General features: G+C 39.9%; 1 protein-coding gene across 1 annotated transcript; it reads left to right on the forward strand.

Annotated features, from left to right (window-relative positions):
• The first annotated feature begins 8,794 nt into the window (after positions 1 to 8,794).
• ILL3 (IAA-leucine-resistant (ILR1)-like 3) lies at positions 8,795 to 18,298 on the forward strand. Its single transcript, XM_088977895.1, has 5 exons — positions 8,795 to 9,350; positions 9,518 to 9,649; positions 11,341 to 11,655; positions 17,179 to 17,307; positions 17,736 to 18,298. The coding sequence occupies exons 1-5, from the start codon at positions 9,012 to 9,014 to the stop codon at positions 18,132 to 18,134; spliced, it is 1,314 nt and encodes a 437-aa protein (XP_088834021.1). The 5' UTR covers positions 8,795 to 9,011; the 3' UTR covers positions 18,135 to 18,298.
• The last annotated feature ends 116 nt before the right edge of the window (positions 18,299 to 18,414 follow it).

Here is an 18,414-nt window from a genome sequence, read left to right on the forward strand (position 1 = left end):
CGCCTTCGGTTCGTTGGTTGATTTCTTCCTCTGTCCTCATGAACTTATCCGCGAGTTTGAGGAATTCGGCCATGGTCGCGGGCTGGTTGGCTACCATGTGCCATTTGAACTCTTTGTGCGTCACCCCTCTTTTGGCCGCCGTGAGCTGCACTGCGGGGTCCAACTGCGGTATTTGCAAGCATGCTTCGTTGAACCGCTTGATGTAGCCCCGAATAGATTCTCCTTCTCTTTAGACCACTCCGAAGATGCTTTCCTCTGTTCTAGGGCACCGTCGGCTGGTGACGAAGTGTGTGGTGAAGACTTGCACGAACTGGGCCCAACACTTTATCGACCCGGGGGCCAGGTTCCTGTACCAAGTGCGGGCCACCCCCCTGAGGGTGGTTGTAAAGGCCACGCACATGCACGACTCGCTAGCCCTGGCGAGGTGCATTTGCGACTGAAAGGCGTCAACGTGGTCGTTGGGGTCGAAGGACCCGTCGTACTTGTCCAGAGGTGGGAGCTTGAAGTCTTTGGGTAAGGGGACCGCCAGGAGTTCCGATGCGAGGGGGGAAGGAACGGAGAGAGCCGGTGCAGCCCCTACCTCGTTCGAGCTCGTGTCTTTGCCTCTGAATTCCGACAAGGCGTGGGTGGCGGTTTGGCGACTTCGCCGGCGCCTTCGCCGTTGAGCGGGCCTTGTGCTGACGCTGCTGGCCTCCGTGTTACCGAGCTTGATGGGCCCGGAGTGCTGATAGTCTGCCGCCAGGGTGCTGAATCGGTTTTCGGTGAGCGGGAGCTCGGGCTTGGAGCGCCGGGGTGCCGACCTCGCGGGCGAGGTTCCCGACCCGCCTGCGGGTTGCGAGGCGGGGATGACATTTTTCTCTCTTCAGCCTGGGGACGAGGCCTGGCTATTGGGGTGGTTCAGGGGCCGGGAGGCCTTCGCCTGGCGGGGGCGCCCATCCTGCGGGGAGGCCTTGACCGGCCTTGGAGCGGGGTGGCGAGGTGGAAGTAGTGGTTGGTTCAGTAGCAGTTGGGGGAACTGCTGTTGATAGTGATACTGGGAGATGTTGTGCAGCACTTGGTGCTGGTGAAGCTGGTGTTGCTGGAACTGTTGCATTTGGGCTTGCATTGCCCGCATGCACTGCATCAGGTCCTCCAATCGGTTTTGGTTAGCTGCCAGGGGGACAGCAGTTGGTTCAGTGAAGGTTGTCTCAATGGGGAGAGGAAAGGGGACGTTTGTGGTAGGAGGGTTTACGGGTGCCACTGCTTGTGGCGTGTTCAAGATGGGGATCTCATCCGCCGAAAGGGGGATGGTGAACTGTCCAATGCACACTACGGGGACCTGAAGTTGCTCCCCGGTGGCGTTTGTCTCCGTGCCACGTCCGGTGTTGCTGGAGGAGGCCATGAGTGTTGGGTTTTTTGAAGAAAAAAGGGGGGTACCGAAGTTTGGAGGGAGGCTTTTCGAAGCGTTTCCCACAGACGACACCAATTGATGGAGCGCGATCCGGCTGGTCTTAGCTGTCCACTGCCTTGCTTCCGAACGGGGTAGTAGGGAACCTGAAACGGAGGAGATGGGAAAGCTCTGGGGGGAACCCGATGTAGAGGCTCCGAAGCTCAAGTTAGAATCCTTCAAAAGCAAGGTAATACCAGATAGCGCAAAGTTTGCATACCTCCGTTGTCGGGGGGCAGGGGGCTCTTATAGTCACTTCGTGTACTCGTCCCGAGGCCCTTGTCAAATCGGGTATGATTACCCTTCCGCTTGTCAATTCGGCCGTCGTCCTTTCTGCTGAGTCAGAACCGTCACTGCCTAACTGTCTAACTGGAGATGGCGGCGTCAGTGGCGGTGGCAGGTGGCCATTTAGAGTGCTGCTGCCAAACGTCAGATCCCAAGTCAGTCAGGTGTGGCGCCCTCGGGCACAGACTTCCCTAGTGTCATGCATGGTACGACTTGTTTGGCTTTGGTGCCCAGAAGATGATGCGAAGTGCTGAGCAAGGCGGTCTTGAGCTCGGAGGTATCCCGAACTGTTACAAGGTGGGTTAGTTCGGCGAAGTGTATCCCGAGCTGTTACAAGGTGGGTTAGTTCGGCGAAGTGTATCCCGAGCTGTTACAAGGTGGGTCAGTTCGGCGAAGTGTATCCCGAGCTGTTACAAGGTGGGTTAGTTCGGCGAAGTGTATCCCGAGCTGTTACAAGGTGGGTCAGTTCGGCGAAGTGTATCCCGAGCTGTTACAAGGTGGCAGTTCGGCGAAGTCTATCCCGAGCTGTTACAAGGTGGGTCAGTTCGGCGAAGTGTATCCCGAGCTGTTACAAGGTGGCAGTTCGGCGAAGTCTATCCCGAGCTGTTACAAGGTGGGTCAGTTCGGCGAAGTGTGTGCCCTTGTTCCCGCCTAGACTTGGCCCCTTTTGCCGAGCTGTCGTTTCTGCCATGTGTCACATAATAAAGAGGTCGGGCCAAATCTTCCTTCATCAGATACCTCTCATCTCTATCAATCCCTATATGGCTACACACCAAACTCTACCATGGACAGTGAAAAAGAGAAGATGGGGTAGAAGTAAAAAAGCTTATCATAGTTTAAATGCCACCCATTTAAACCTTGGGTTGGGAGTATCAGATAAATGGACGGCTAGTAAGTGGGTTTTAGCTTAATTGTTGGATATTTTAATTCTTGAATAAGGAGGTAGTCTGATATCAAGATCACTCGATATTAGGGGTGGATTTGAGCCGAGCCGAATAGTATGAGGCTCGAGTCAAGAACTCGTATCAACTCAAGCTTGATTTGAGAAAAAATATTATATATATCTATATATATATATATTCAAGCTCGGCTGGTGAGCCTCATGAGCCGAGCTCTATTGGGCTCGAGCTCAGCTTAAAGCTTGGTTGAAATCGAGCCGAACTTAATCGAGCTTTTATTGAACCGAGCTCGAATAGCCTGTGAAGAGCTCGATTCATGGCCACTCGTACTCGATATATGCAAGTTTGCTTAGTTTTTTCCCATTAGATTCAATTTAATTGCTTTATTTTGTTTTTATATACTGAAATTATATAAGATTGTAGGCTGTTTACAAGTTGATTTTTAGCAATATTATATAAGTATAATAGGGTTTTTTTGGACAAGTATCCTACTGATATTCTAATAACAAGTTATTAAATAAAATGTTATTTTCTTATCAAACTAGCATCAAGTAAATCATTTTTTGTTGTTGTATTCATTAGTAATATTAATTAATTAATATAGAATGTTTTATCAAAAACTACAGGTATTGCTATTTTAAATATGGGTTTTTATTTAATCGGGTTAGATCCGATTGTTCGGATTGGCCCGCCAATTTGGTACTAATTGTGAAATAATAGAATCAACTGGATCTGATTCAGTTCCAATACTATCGATTTTAGCAGTCGACTCGGAATGGTTCTACCCTGTCTCAAACCAGATCCGGACCGTTGACAGCCCTAGATGACGGTGAATGATATTCATATTCGGACGTCAGTAAGGGTGAAGGGGCGGTGGGTGGAAAGGGGAGGGAGGGGAAGAAAATACTCAGATGAAAGGAGATTTGGGTTGGGTTAAACAAATTTGATAAAAATTGGCGTCACATGCCGTTAGCATCTCAAGTCCATTAGTTTCGAAATGAGAGGGAGAATGTAACGTATTTCAATAGAATTGGACGGGACACAAATTTTCTGGCTGGGGCTGTTAATGTTCTTGGAGGCAGATGGAGGTGCCACAGGGGTGTAACTTTTTTGGGTTAGGGTTGGAATTTTGTCAAAATTTCAATGGGCCCAACCTGAAAGCCAAACCCAAAACAGTGTAAACTATTAACTCGGGCCAACCCGATTTACACCCGTAGGTGCCAACAAGCGTAAAGAAAACTCAAATGAAAAGAAAAATTAACCAACTGGCACCCTAACCATCCCATGATCCAGTAATAAGAAAGAGGCAGGGTAGACAAGTATACACAGCTCTCGTCAACCTGAGGTTTGGAGAGGGATAGATGTACAAAGTTTTACCTTTGCAAATACATAGAGAAATTGTTTAAATTTTTATCATAGTTATCATTATTTAAGCCATTGTCAAGGTGTTAGGTTCGTTTATGTATATGCAGTAAATGTTTATTAATGGTTGTACCACATAGGTGTCATTTCAGCATTTTCTCTCTTGCTCTTTTGCATGCATCAAAAATGAAAAAAAGTCAATTTTGATTTTTGTGTATACCAATCGTTTATAGAAATTATTTTTTAAAGTCAAGCAGTCATGCATTTTTTTCACTATTAGGCTGATGTAAAGCTTGTTAGCGCTTGGTGGTGCCTATTTGTCATGAATGATTGTAATTATTACATTTCTCAATTTTACTAGCAAATAAATTATTAACATTTATCCAATAAACAAAAACGGAATAATCACATACATAAACGGAATAATCACATACAAAAACGGAATAATCATATGTATCCTATTTTGCCATTTCGACTTCTGTTTAATGCCAAAGATTGGCTTTCAAAAGAAGTGTTAATTATTTAGCTAAATGACTTACCCTACCTTTATTCTTACATATTGTCTTAGGCTATTCTTAAGTTTTCACGTGACTTTTTTTTTTTCAATTATTTAGCTAATTGATGTCACATATGACATCACGTGACTGGTTTTTTTCAAAAAAATCGAAAATACCCTTAAAACTCTTCTACTTCTGTTTAATTGATCTTTTCTATGTCGGACGCAAATCGCCGGAGTCTAACTTCGATAAAAAGGCCGGAAAATTAGACCACGCAACCCAGCGTTGTTATTCGAGGCAAACCCTAGCTTTGACTCCAACATTATTCTCTACAAAGCCTAGCCACTAACATCTATTAGTGGGGTATCTACATCTTCAACGCCGTTCAGCTCAAAATCTCGTCGTCTTCTACCATCCGTAACAGAGTTGCAGCTGCTGCTACTACGAGTTGGGAGATCGCCATTCATCTCGAAACCTCACCGTCTTCTACAGTCCGAGGTTGTTGGCCCTTTGCTAGGGTCTCCAATCAAAATAAAAAACCAGTTACATGACCCTTTACAAGCACAAATCTTCCCCATTGCTAGGGTCTCCAACCTCAGTTTGCTGGCCTACTGTAAACCTCCCGCTCTTCCCCCTCCTATACCTCAACGATCGGAGAGGCGACTGTGGTGGTGAAGGTGATGGTGTGTTGTGGTAGCTGCTCCTCGATAGTCGATTGTGCGGGTGCATCTCTCTGTCCCGCGCTCCTTGCAGCCCTTACGCTCTCATTCTCATGGTCGTCTCTGCATCATCAGTATCATCAGTGTACCGGTGTGGTTTGTAAAAGTCTATCCTTGTTTTCTAAGCTTCCTCTCTTCATTGACAATGCCGACAGGAATTTTGACAACGCCTGCAACCCAACTCGTATAAGGTTGAGAGAGAACTTGAAATAAAAAAACCCATATTCGTCTCTATAATAAATTCAACTCCAAATCACCAATCTACTGCTTCAGCTGGTGATTCCTTGCAGCATTTTTGAGTTCGGAACAAGAGAAACACAAACAAGGAAATCTAGTTTACTGTCTTACACTGAACAAAGCCCCAAAATTTTCCTTAAACTTTTCCATCATTTCCGCTTCAGAGAACGCAAGTAAATCAAAATAATAAACCAGTTACACGACCCTTTATAAGCAAAAATCTTCCCCATTTGCATCCGATTATGGAACCAGGGAGAGCGGAGAAAGGAAAACCTCTCAAGTTGATGCGCTACTCACTTTTCCTACCCACTCCCTACTAATTGGAGCCACACCTCTATTATGATTCAGTAAACGAAGGGTTAAAATTTGAAGAATAATGATGAGTAAATTAATATTTTTAATTTTTTTGTTAATAGGATTTAATCAATTATCAGAAAAATTAAAAATAGTATTAGACAATATGTAAACAATGAGGATTAGTTAGTTAATTAATTAAACCATATGATGGGAGATTCTATTGTTCAATCCATCCATAAACCTTGGTATAATTGGAGCAGTAGCAGTGGGGGAATGGGCGGGGTTGTAGTGAACCATACCTGTTATTGATAAATAAAACCCACAAACCTAATAAAAACCTTTGAGGTGAAGTGCACTCTAAATTTCCCAATTTTATTTTAACATACTTGGATTTGCGATATTGAGATTATATGACATTATTAAAATATTTTGATTTAACTCTTATGATTTGGATGTTAAGCCGAGGTATGTATCTTTATTATATAGTAAAAATATATATGATATGATATATAAAAATTCATTGATCCGTGCATATATACGCATATATCGTCAATGGCCCATTAGTTGAAATGGTTGGTCACCCATGGTGATCATGGGCTGGGCTTAGCATCTAATATTAAACTTACGCTTTTGTCTTTTTGTGTGGGTTGTTAATGGCTTGTTTGGCATATGTTTCCGTGTGGGCATGCTACAGATGTAACAACAACTGATGTGATTGGAAACACCGTTTTCTGAAAAAACAGTGTCTTTCTTTTTGTTTGAAATCGTTGGTGTCAGATAGGACGTTTCCTGTAGCTACAACAACTTTTTCTGTTTAGTACCATTGCTCCAGGAAACGTTTTAAGCAATGATACCCATTATCCAGTGCCACATCACTGCCCTACTGGCAGCAATGATTTGCAGCTCCAAGAAAGCCAAGTTTGGCATTGCTCCAAGCCATGGCTTCCCAATTTTCAAGGCGTGGCTTGGAGCATCATTTTTTATGGAAAAACGGTTCCAAACAAATGCCCGTTTCCTAGAGCACTATTTTTTCCGATGTGGCGTTGATGTGGCGCCATTGCTCTAGGAAACGACAATGATGCCAAACAGTTGCCTAATTGCTAAAAGACTCCGCCCTGAAAAGACACAAAAAACCTGTTTCGAGCTATTTTCGAGAAGTTCCAAATGGAATTTTTTGATTTTTTTTGTCTTATCTTTGTGCGGTATGTGAATTACCAAAATCTTTATGTAAAAATCTATTACATTTTTTATTGTTAGATCTTCCAGAAGATCTTTCAAAAAAAAGGCTTAAATAATACTTTTTTTAATATCTTTATGTAAAAGCCCAGCTTCGGGCATATGATTAAATGCCTTTAGATTTCGTATTTTGAGAACTTTATATTTAAATACATGTATTTAGATGTTAAGCACATGCGTTTAAATTTATAAAAAGGTAAGAAGGTGAAAAAAATATTCAAATCTCTTACTTGTTTAGATTTTGTATTGTTTTATTGTAGATTTTTAAATATTTAAAATAATATCCTTGCAAAAAGTTGATAAGACATTTAAGTATGTATTCCTTGGAATGTCTTGATTCAATTATTAAATCTAAAGATTAATTTTTTTGGACAAGAAGCCATTTTACCGACCATGATATTATAATATAATATGATATGATATGATATGATGTAATATAACCTAACACCCCACATTAAAATCAATTTGGGTGGATTTAATGGAGTTGGATCAATTCAGACTCAATGGTTCAAAGTATTTGTTGGATTGAATTGGTAATGGATTTATATTGAATTGGATTAGATTGAACCGATATCTTATCCATTGATAGAAGATAAGAATATAGGAATCAATAGACCAGACTTGGATTGAAACAATCTAAATTAAACCCAACTTAAATAGAGTGAACCAGTTCAAAATGGTCCAAAGTATTTGTTAGATTAGTTAGACCTGGTCCATTTGTAATGGATTCATATTGGATCAGATTGGATTAGACCAAATCTGGTCCAATTGACACCCCTACACACTAGTCATAAATCATATGGCAAACAATCACTCAATCTCTCACTAACCATTTATATTGTTGGTGTTAGGGCATTATTGAGTAAAGAAAATATACTTTTACCCAATTTTCTTGATCGGGCTTTGGATTTTAGCTCGGGCTTAAGGCTTTTTATGAGGGCTGAGCTAAAACTAAAGATCTAGTGACAATGACAGGGTGGACTTAGGTTTGGGATAGATATATTTTGTTAATATAGAGGCGAAGCCCAGCCCGGTCCTTCAACAGATCATAATTTATGAGTAATGACATATGGGCATTACGTGCATCCTACTCTGCAGTTCAAATCAGCTCCCCACAAGACTTCCCCCCACAGCGTCCCACAACACATTTTTGCCGTGTATTGGGAATATCTCTTGATGATAATATCCTGAATGATGATGTCATCATCGGGAGATGTTCCTAATACACGATGGGGATGTGCTGTGGGACATTGTGGGGGGTTGATTCGGTCTTCCTATTTTGTATGTCCTTACCCTTATAAGCCAATTATGTGGCTGGTGGGGTTTTTTTGGGTGTTGCCGGAAATATTGATGATGTAAAGTACAATTGATATTCCATATGCTCAATTTGGAAAGAGTACAAGTAAAAATATGTGGGGTGCAAAATTGACTCTAAATCTCAATAACTCTACCCACTTCTATCCACAACACATTGCCTTCGTGCATTAGAAACATCTCCCTATGCATAATACTATATAAGAGAATGAGATGTTCCTTTGTGTAACTGTGGGTAGATGTGGACATAGTTTTGTGAGCAGGAGATATGGATTCTGCAAAACTTGTATTTGGTGTTATTTTATACGTACAAGTAAACATGTACATGCATTTGCACGTGATAGTATTTCCAAGATAAAACTATTTATAATTCATGGACAATTTTTGAACATTTATAAGTGGGCATTTTTTAGGACAGTTTTTAAACAATTATAAGTAGACAATTTCTTAACCATTATAAGTGAGCAGTTTTTGAAGTGAGAGTAAAAGAAATATATACCCTTTTTATGTCGATTGTATGTTGATCGAAGAATAAAAATGTCTGATGAAAAGTCCAAAAAATAGGGTTATTCACTTTTATTAGTAGTATACATTTGCACCGTATATATATATATGTATTTGTATCTATAATCCTTCCGAACTCTTGCTGCGCCATCATCGCTCTTCCTTATTCAACCACCAACACCAAGTAAAACACATTAACAACAGTCAACATGCCCACCTAACCTGTCTCGTCGAGATGGGTGGCCTTCTGTTGCATTTTCTGGTCTCTTTGCCTCTGTTTGCTTCTGTTTTTTCTGCGTTTGATGGCAACTACCACGACAGCTATGCAACAGAGCTAATGAGCTTAGCCCAGAAAGATAGGGAATGGTTGATCTCTGTTAGAAGAAGGATACACGAAAATCCAGAACTTAGATTTCAAGAACACAAGACAAGTGCTCTTATCCGAAGAGAGCTCGATAGACTCAATATCTCTTATTCATTCCCCTTTGCCAAGACCGGTATCGTCGCACAAATTGGGTCTGGATCTCGCCCAATTGTCGCTCTACGAGCTGACATGGATGCCCTCCCCTTGCAGGTGTGTATACCTATACTATGTACCGTAGAACACCCATCTCTTTCGTTTCAGGTCTTTATTTCTCTCTGTCTTCCTTAATTCTACTCCTGTTTTTCCTTACTTGGATATATATACTTTATACCCTTGATTTTGGTTTTTTTATTTTATTTTATTTTATTTTTATTTAGGAGCTTGTGGAATGGGAATATAAGAGCAAAATTGATGGTAAAATGCACGGTTGTGGGCACGATGCCCATGTCACCATGCTTCTTGGAGCGGCTAAAATGCTTAGTCAACGCCAACGGAAAGATGATCTCAAGGTGGGTATTCGATTCAATTCCTCAATCGAGTTCTCATTGCATCAATCAAAATACTGGAGCTCCTGTTCTGCCGTTGATCAAATTTCTCACGGTCTCACCTCTGTTTAATACATACAAAACTGTACTTGAGTCTCTTTTCGTAAGGATGCCTTTCTGGAATCTTGAAGTCAACTATATCAATGTTAACTGTGATTCTTGCCTACTAGCCATTACCATGGTGAGTGGGTAAATCTCCTATAACCTGCAAATGAATAACAACAAACAAACCTAACTAAAAAGTATTTGTTAGTAATCTCACTAAAAGTGGGCAAATCTCCTTACAACCTGCAAATGAATAACAACAAACAAACTTAACTAAAAAGTATTTGTTAGTAAGCTCACTAAAAGTGGGCAAATCTCCTTACAACATTCACATCTTTTTCTCCATCCTCCAGAGTACCTAAAAGATGTAATTTATATGATGTCTCTTATGACACTTCCAAAGGAAACCCGCATCAATGAGATCTGATAACTTTAATCAAATCCTGTTGGTTTATTTGATCCATATAATATCTTCCTAGTGTTTTCTAGACATGCATATATTCTGAAATGGATATATTTCATATGCTAAAATGCTTCCCTAGGATATACGTTTTATGGAAAATTTTGAGCCACCTTTACCGGATTTCCTTGCACGCCGTGTACACCAGAGCTAGACTACAAAATATTATATTTCATTCCAACATGACAATTCAAGACAAAAGGCACAATGAAGAAGGCTTAGATCAAATGCCATGTTCGTGAGAAAGTTAATGGTAACTTCCATTGCACAGAAGCAAGTATTATTATACCATAATATTTTAAAAACTCATCTACAGGTCCCCTATCTTTTATCATAACGTTCTCATTTTTGTTTTCTGCCAGGAAGATACCGCTAACTTTCTCATGAGCATGGCATTTATCTAAGCTCTTTTCGTTGGTGCATTTTGTCTTGTTTCCCATATTAAATAGAATCATAAATTTGCATATGCATTTGATAGAAATTATTCTAAATACAAAAATGATCATTTGGTTTCTTAGCATGCATTTTGATTCTTACAAATGGTAAAATCTCGGGCTGGCAAGAGTGAAAATACAAGTTCAAGTTTTGAGAAAACCATTTTTGTGTGGAAATGCCAAAGGTTGTGCCCGTATCCAATCCTCCAGTCGTCCCCTCCCAAAACCTGGATAGCTGGAACCAACTTTGGGTAATGACCCTTGTTGATTTTAACTAGAACTTGGATATTCTTCACTTATCATGCTTGAAATCCTGAATAGCTAGAAAACAGAACTTCTTGCTAAATTATGTTAAACATGTCTTAAACTTAGATGTTAGACCAAACTTCTGGCTTGCTAAATGAGCATTTGGTAATTAGTTTAATAAATCACTGTCATTGTTCTTGAGTTCCTTTCTTGCTTCTCACGTCACCTTTGCATATTATTTTTCATGCCTCTCCATATCAACCGTGTTAAGTTATACAGGAACCAAGATGACCTATGTAGATTTGTATGCTGTGTTCTTTGTGCATCACCACAGAGTGGGCCTGTGTTGATCTTTTTTTTTTTTAATTACTTTTTTATTTTTTGCATACACTCTGCACATACACTCTATTGATTAATTACATATTTGTTGGATTAATTGGAATTAAATATTCTGCTACTTAATGCTGAAGGGGACTGTGAGGCTCCTTTTCCAGCCTGCAGAGGAAGGTGGTGCAGGTGCAGCTCACATGATAAAGGAAGGTGCTCTTGGTGATGCTGAAGCAATCTTTGGAATGCATGTTGACTTCCAAAGGCCCACAGGAAGCATACAGTCCATTGCAGGACCTGCTCTAGCTGCAGTATGTTTTTTTGAAGCAAGGATAGAAGGGAAAGGTGGGCATTCTGCAGCACCCCACTTGACTGTGGATCCAATACTTGCAGCTTCATTTACCATTTTGGCATTGCAACAGCTCATTTCAAGAGAAGTGGATCCTCTCCATAGCCAAGTATGTTCTTAATAAAGTAAAGCTTACAGGTATTTTCTGCATATGCAACAATTGGGTATCCTTGTTGCAAACCATGCAGCTTCTTAAATGTTTTTGTGTTACTTCTCCAAATGTCTTATTTGATCACCAACATATGGTGGAATGGGAACTGCTAATTAAACTGTTGCTAAACCATTATACTAGATCCTAGCATGAATGAATTCTTTTCTTAATATGACCTTAACTTGAACTTTATTCTTTTATTGTTCTAGCTTCCCTTCCCACTTATTATCTTTCTCTCTTCCCTATTCCCTCTGGTGTTGCTCAACAATTAGAAAAGAAGATGAGTGATTTCCTTTGGAAAGGCTGGGAATCCAAAATCCATTTGGTAGACTAGAACAAGGTTTGTAGACCTTTAGGCTATGTTTGGTGAAGGAAAAGGTAGGGAAAGGAAGGGAAAGACAGGGAAACCAATACAAGGTTTGTAAAGGTTTCCCTACCTTTCCCTTCCTTTCCCTACATTTTTCTTCAAGCCAAACATAGCCTTAAAGGAAGGTGGCTTGGGAAATGGTGCTTAATGTACGATAATAGGTCTAGAAGATCTGTTCTAGTGATTTTTACAGAAAGTATCACTCAAACTAATTGAGAAATTTAGAAGAAAGAAAGAAAAATAGAGTAAAGAAAGAAGCACCAGCTTTCTTAAGCTTGGAGTAACGAAGTATCCTCCTTTTCATTTTTTCTGATAGCAGCTAATAATGTTCTTATATAGGGGTTCTATTTATGGTGGCAGCCAATGAAACCTATGAATTATAAAAACACCCTCATCCACCAAAATAAAAAGATAATCCCAACAACTAATCCTATCTAATAACTATAAACCTTGTAAGACTCTTCCTAACAATAATAATCAACTAGAACTCATTAGCTAACTGAGAAACAACCCCAAAAATTATCATCACAGAATTAAAACAAGAAAAATAGCTAACTTCAAGCACATGATTGCTTCACTTTATTGTTCTTTTTAGATTTGTCATATGTTTCTCCATAATTAAGTACAACAACCTCTACATCAGTCCACTCCACTTTGAAGAAGACTTGCCCTCGAGTCTTGTGTGGAGATGGGTAGATGGTACTCAAATAGATCAGCAACATTGAAAGTTCTAGATATATTCATGCAAGTAGGAAGGTCTATGACATAGGCATTGTCATTAATCTGCTTCACGATCTTGTGAGGTCCAATCTTCTTCGGCTGCAACTTGTTGTATTTCCCTATAGGGAACCTGTCCGTCCTTAGAAACATCATTATTTCATCCCCTTGGAAAATTTTAGGTTGCCTATGCTGGTTATCTGATTGCTTATACTTGTCATTTGTCTCTTCTATGTGTTTCTTTACTTCTTCATGAGTAGATATGATATTGTCAGCAAAGTGCTCCACTGCAATACTATATCTCAGCAATTTTGAAAGTGGAACCAAGTATAAAGTATGTCTAGGTGTGTGCCCAAACACAATCTCAAATAGAGATTTGACAGTAGATCTGTTCACTGTGTTTTTATAGGCAATCTCTGCTTGTGCAAGAGCTAAATCCCATTGTTTAGGTTTCCCATTGGTAGATTGCATATCATATTACCAAAAGTTTTATTAACACTTATGTCTTCCCATCGGTTTAAGGATGACAAGTGTTGCTAAATTGTGGCTCAAAGTCAAACCGTCACCCTAAAGTCCTCCAACTCCCATCCTTCTTTGGTGCAAGCAAGGCTGGAACAGCACATGGGCTGGTATTGATTTGCACCATCACTTTTCTTATAAGTTCATCCACTTGCCCTTGGAGTAACTCATGCTTCTTAGGACTCATTTTATAGTGTGGAAAATCAGTTCATCCACTATAATGGAGAACACAAGTGTATTCTTTAAATAATGGTTTCATGGCATTGGGTACATCGGAAGGTGAGGGACCTTCTTGGTAACAATAGTATAGATATATCTAATCTCCTTAGAATACACTTGACCACATTGAAAGATCTCTATTCTTCTAGAAAACCCAATGGATATCATCTCCTAAAACCTATTCTTCTTTATCAACAGTAGGCTCCTCATTCTGGGGTTGGTAATTAGGTTTTTCTTCAACTTGTTCACTCATATTTACTCCTCTAGTGCGTGGTTGTGGGCAAGGGCTAGAAGTATGACCACTTCCCCCCACACAAATAGCATTTATTCCCAATAGGATATGCATAAGGGTTGCTATTTCTAGGCTGATTGCTGTTCTGGACAGTTTGACTTTGTTGTGCATGAGGCTGAATTGGTTATTCTCTAGGTTGCTTCTTTCATTGAAAAGCATTATGGAATGGGGCAGTGAACATTCCAGCCTTCAAAGCATTCAAGGGAGAGTGCTGGTATTCCCTATCAACTTTTTTTTCCCTTTTCAAGGGTAGTCTCAACTCTAGGTGTCTCAACGATGTAATGCCTTCCCAATGTTTGGTTTCTAATCAGGTATTGTTCAAGATTCCTTTCAGCCTTGATAGCTGAATGAATAACCTCATTCACATCCCATACATCTTGGGCTGCAACTCTTTCCTGTGATTGGTTTGAGATTCTAAATAAATTGTGCAACCTTTTGTGATGGAGTTTCATCCAACTCCGTAACTCTTTCCTGTGATTGGTTTGAGATTCTAAATAAATTGTGCAACCTTTTGTGATGGAGTTTCATCCAACTCCTTACGGAGTTGGATGAAACTGTGGGAATTCAGATACATACTCCCCAACTCCACGTATACCTTGCACACAATGTTGTTATTGTTGGAACAAATATTGATCATAATCACATGGAACTGTGGAAAGAATTGAGCCCGAAGTAGTTGCTTCATTCTCAGTCATGTCCAAATAGGTCAGTTTCCATCTCAAATTCTCTTCATTTGAAATTGATCCCACCAAGTAGCTGCTCCCCCTTTCAACTTATAAGAGACCAATTTCACCTTCTTATTTTCTATTGTCTCCGCAAAGTCATAGAATTTCTCCACCTCGCGAATCTGATCAAGAAATCCTCTGTATGCAACTATCCATTGGAAGTTGGAATCTAAATCTTCATTTTGTAATCCCTATCACCATTATTTCTTCTTCTAGGTGGATATCTAGCATTAATTGGCCTTCCTATAGCCTGATTTTCATCTTCAAAATCTTCCTCTTCATCACTATAATCAAACACTGTTTGCAAGGGCTAGGAAATGTGGTTGTTCTTGGGGATGGACCACCACTCCTTGTTGAAACTGATTCCCATGATCATCTCCCCTTTCTGGTATAGCAGGAAAATCTCTAGTTTCTTCTCGCATTGGAGCTGTACTAGGTGGCTGAAGATTGGTCCTAGTGATTACTTCAGCCAACTGCCTAATAGTAGCTTCTAAACCTTGAAAGAATGCATCTTGTTGTTATAACTCTTTGATGGCTAAGAGAATCTCAGATCCATCATTGGAAGCATTATTGTGGGCCATGTCTGAGAGGAAACTCAAGCTCTGATGCGACTTAATGCAGGAGAACATGTCTACCAGATTTATTCTAGTGATTTTTACAGCAAAAATCACCCAAACAGAGAGAGAAATTTAGAAGAAAGAAAAACAGAGTGAAGAAAAAACCGCCGGCTTTCTTAAACTTGAAGTAACTGAATATCCTTTTTTTCTTTTTTTTTTTTTGGAGTAGCTAATAATATTCTTATATAGGGGTTTTGTTTAGGGTGGCAACCAATAAAACCCTAAAATTACAAAAATACCCTTGTCCCCCAAAATAATAAGATAAACCTTATCTAATAACTATAAACCTATAAGACTCTTTCTGATAGTATAGGCAACTAGAAAGCATTAACTGATTGAGAAACAACCCAATAAATCATCAAAACAGAATTAAAACAAGAAAATAGTTAAATTCAGGCACTTAACTGCTTCACTTTTTTGTTCTTTTTAGATTTATCACATACTTCTTCATGATTAAGTGCAGCAGCCTCTACATCAATGCTGGTGGTTTAGTCAAGAGCCTAAAAGCCTTTGGAGGAAGGAAATCAAAGCCAAACTTAGTTCTATGAACTTTGATTGGGAAGTAGGCAAAAACATTCATTCATCTGGCTCATAGGTCTGGAAATGCATTGAAAATCTCTACCCAGTTTTTTCTGGTTGGACAAGTGGTTCAGGCAGAAACCTCTGATGGAGTTATACCCATTGCCCAGCTTTATTCTTGGCAGCTCAGGATAGGGTGCTGGTTAGGAACTGTTTCTCTATCTCCAATAGTATTGTCAACTAGTTTCCATCTTTCAGAAGGAATTTGAATGACTGGGAGTTTGATCAATGGATGGAAACGCTCCATGTGCTGCACCTTCATTCTCCCAAGCCAGACTCACAACACACTAGAATGTGGGTGGGTGAGAAAGGTGGCTCATTCTCTGTGAACTCTTTCTACAAGCTCCTTGCTGGTGCAGTTCCCAATTCTTTCCCTGCCTCTAGAATCCAGAAGAACAATGCCCCTTCAAAGGCCAAATCCTTCATCTGGTCTGCTGCTCTAGGGAAGTGTTCAAGTCAGGATAAGTTTCTAAGCAGAGGAATGAAACTGGATCAGGCTGGCTGTATTTTTTGCCTTGCTGAGTTGGAAACAGCTAATCACATCTTTCTTCATTGTCAGCATGCACATAGGGTGTGGAATATAGTTCTGGGAACTTTTTATTGGTTTGGCTGCTTCCCCTCATCCATTCTCTCCTTCCTCAAAATCTGGATTTTGAAATGTTTGAGTAAGAGAGGTCAAACCCTATGGGATATGGTTCCTATGGATGTTTTTTTTTTGGTGTATTTGGAGGGAAAGGATAAAGGAATGCTCGGATCTTCAATAATGTGAGCTCGGATGATCAAACTATATTGTCCAACATCAAAGGGATGTTCTGTTCATTGGCTATATTTTCATAGGGAATTCAGTGGGCTGGACAATCACATAATTTTGACTAGGACATGCTATTTAACTGTTCATACCTTGCTAACAATCTGTATATCCTATGGACCTGTATAGCTATGCTAATCACTAGATGTACCTGGCTTTTTTGATACTAGTACAATACAATACCTTACCTTTCAAAAAAAAAAAAAACACATTAACACAAGCCATCTTGGGGTAATGCATTATTTATTACTTTGATCCATATAATAGACCAAATAATTTCTGAACCATTACACAGTAAGCAGTAAAATAGGAAAAATCATTTGTAATGGCTTGGATATGCAAAACCATGCTGATGATGATACTAGTAAGAATGAGTGGTTTGGCATAGGATGAAGGCTCAACAAGGATTCAGAAAGATTGTTGGATTAAGTCAGTTAAGGACTTGGGCATCTGGGTTTTGTGAAAGATTTTGGTAGATAAATTGGAATATTTTTGTTTGTAGGTGATTGAATAGCATGATGGCATGATTTCAGAGTATAGTTCTTCTGTTTATGTCATTGTTTTTTCTCTTCTGTTGGTAGCAATCAATTGATGGAATTAAATGTGACTTCTTCCTGATGCCCATCTTTCTGTTAAAGGTTCTTTCTGTTACTTATGTCAAAGGAGGGACAGCAATCAATGCCATTCCCTCACATGTGAATTTTGGGGGCACTTTGAGGAGTCTTACCACTGAAGGGCTGCACAGACTCTCGTGGAGGGTGAAGGAGGTATGGATTGTGAACTATGGCAAATTTATACTTCGTTCTCCATGTTTTGTTCTTAATGTTTCCTATAAGTTCCACCAAAAATGGGCAAGCCCTGTGCATGAGAGAGATTTATGCTGTCTTACCCCTGCACATACAGAGAGGCTGTTTCCAAGATTTGAACCCTGGATATTGATAAAAAAAAGAGATTTGAAATTTTAAACCTGGATGTGGTGTTGTTTTGCAACAATGATCATAGATGGCCTTATTTTGAAGTGACTATTCATCTATAAGTGGTCCACAAATAAGCTTCCCACATACCCCATATGAATTTGATCCTGAAAAGAATTTCAAACAGTCTATCCAGAGATTAGAACTTGTATAAATGGAAAAAAGAAACAAGATCATCTTAGTTGCTATGTATTGACTCATATGTATGGTGATGGTTGCAGGTTATTGAACGACAGGCAGATGTACATAGATGCAAGGCCTTATTTAACATGAAAGATGAGGAAGGGTACCCAGCTTACCCTGCTGTTTTTAATGATGAGAACCTGCATCAGCATGTTGAAAGGGTAGGCAGGCTATTGCTAGGTTCCAAGAATGTTATGATGGGCGAGAAGGTGATGGCAGGTGAGGACTTTGCCTTCTATCAAGAAGTGATTCCTGGTGTGATGTTTGGAATTGGAATTAGAAACGGGAAAGTGGGTTCGGTTCACCCTCCACACTCTCCTTACTTTTTTCTTGATGAGGATGTTCTTCCAATTGGGGCAGCTATGCACACTGCACTAGCAGAAATATACCTGAACGAGCATCAAAATTCCATCGATGGGAGTGGCATTACAGATTGATTAATAAAGATGGATCTGTAGAAAATAGTACAAATGAGATCCTCCTTTTTGATGTATCAATTCACAGTTGAAAAATTCTTAAGTGGGGAAGGATTTTAAGCTCACTGTACATGCAAACGGGACCAACCAAGATAATATTTACAGGGAAAAGTTTGAAAAAGAAATTGTACGCTCTTGGTAAAATGTCATCCTTTGAAGAGCCAAAATAAGATAATATTTGCACTAAATTAAGAATATGGAAGGATGTTGATGTCCTGAGAATATTTAGGAAAATGGGATT

Source organism: Nelumbo lutea, chromosome 3 (genome assembly GCF_056320005.1).
Source record: "Nelumbo lutea isolate HS-2025 chromosome 3, American lotus-T2T, whole genome shotgun sequence".
In the NCBI taxonomy this organism is placed as follows: Eukaryota; Viridiplantae; Streptophyta; class Magnoliopsida; order Proteales; family Nelumbonaceae; genus Nelumbo; species Nelumbo lutea.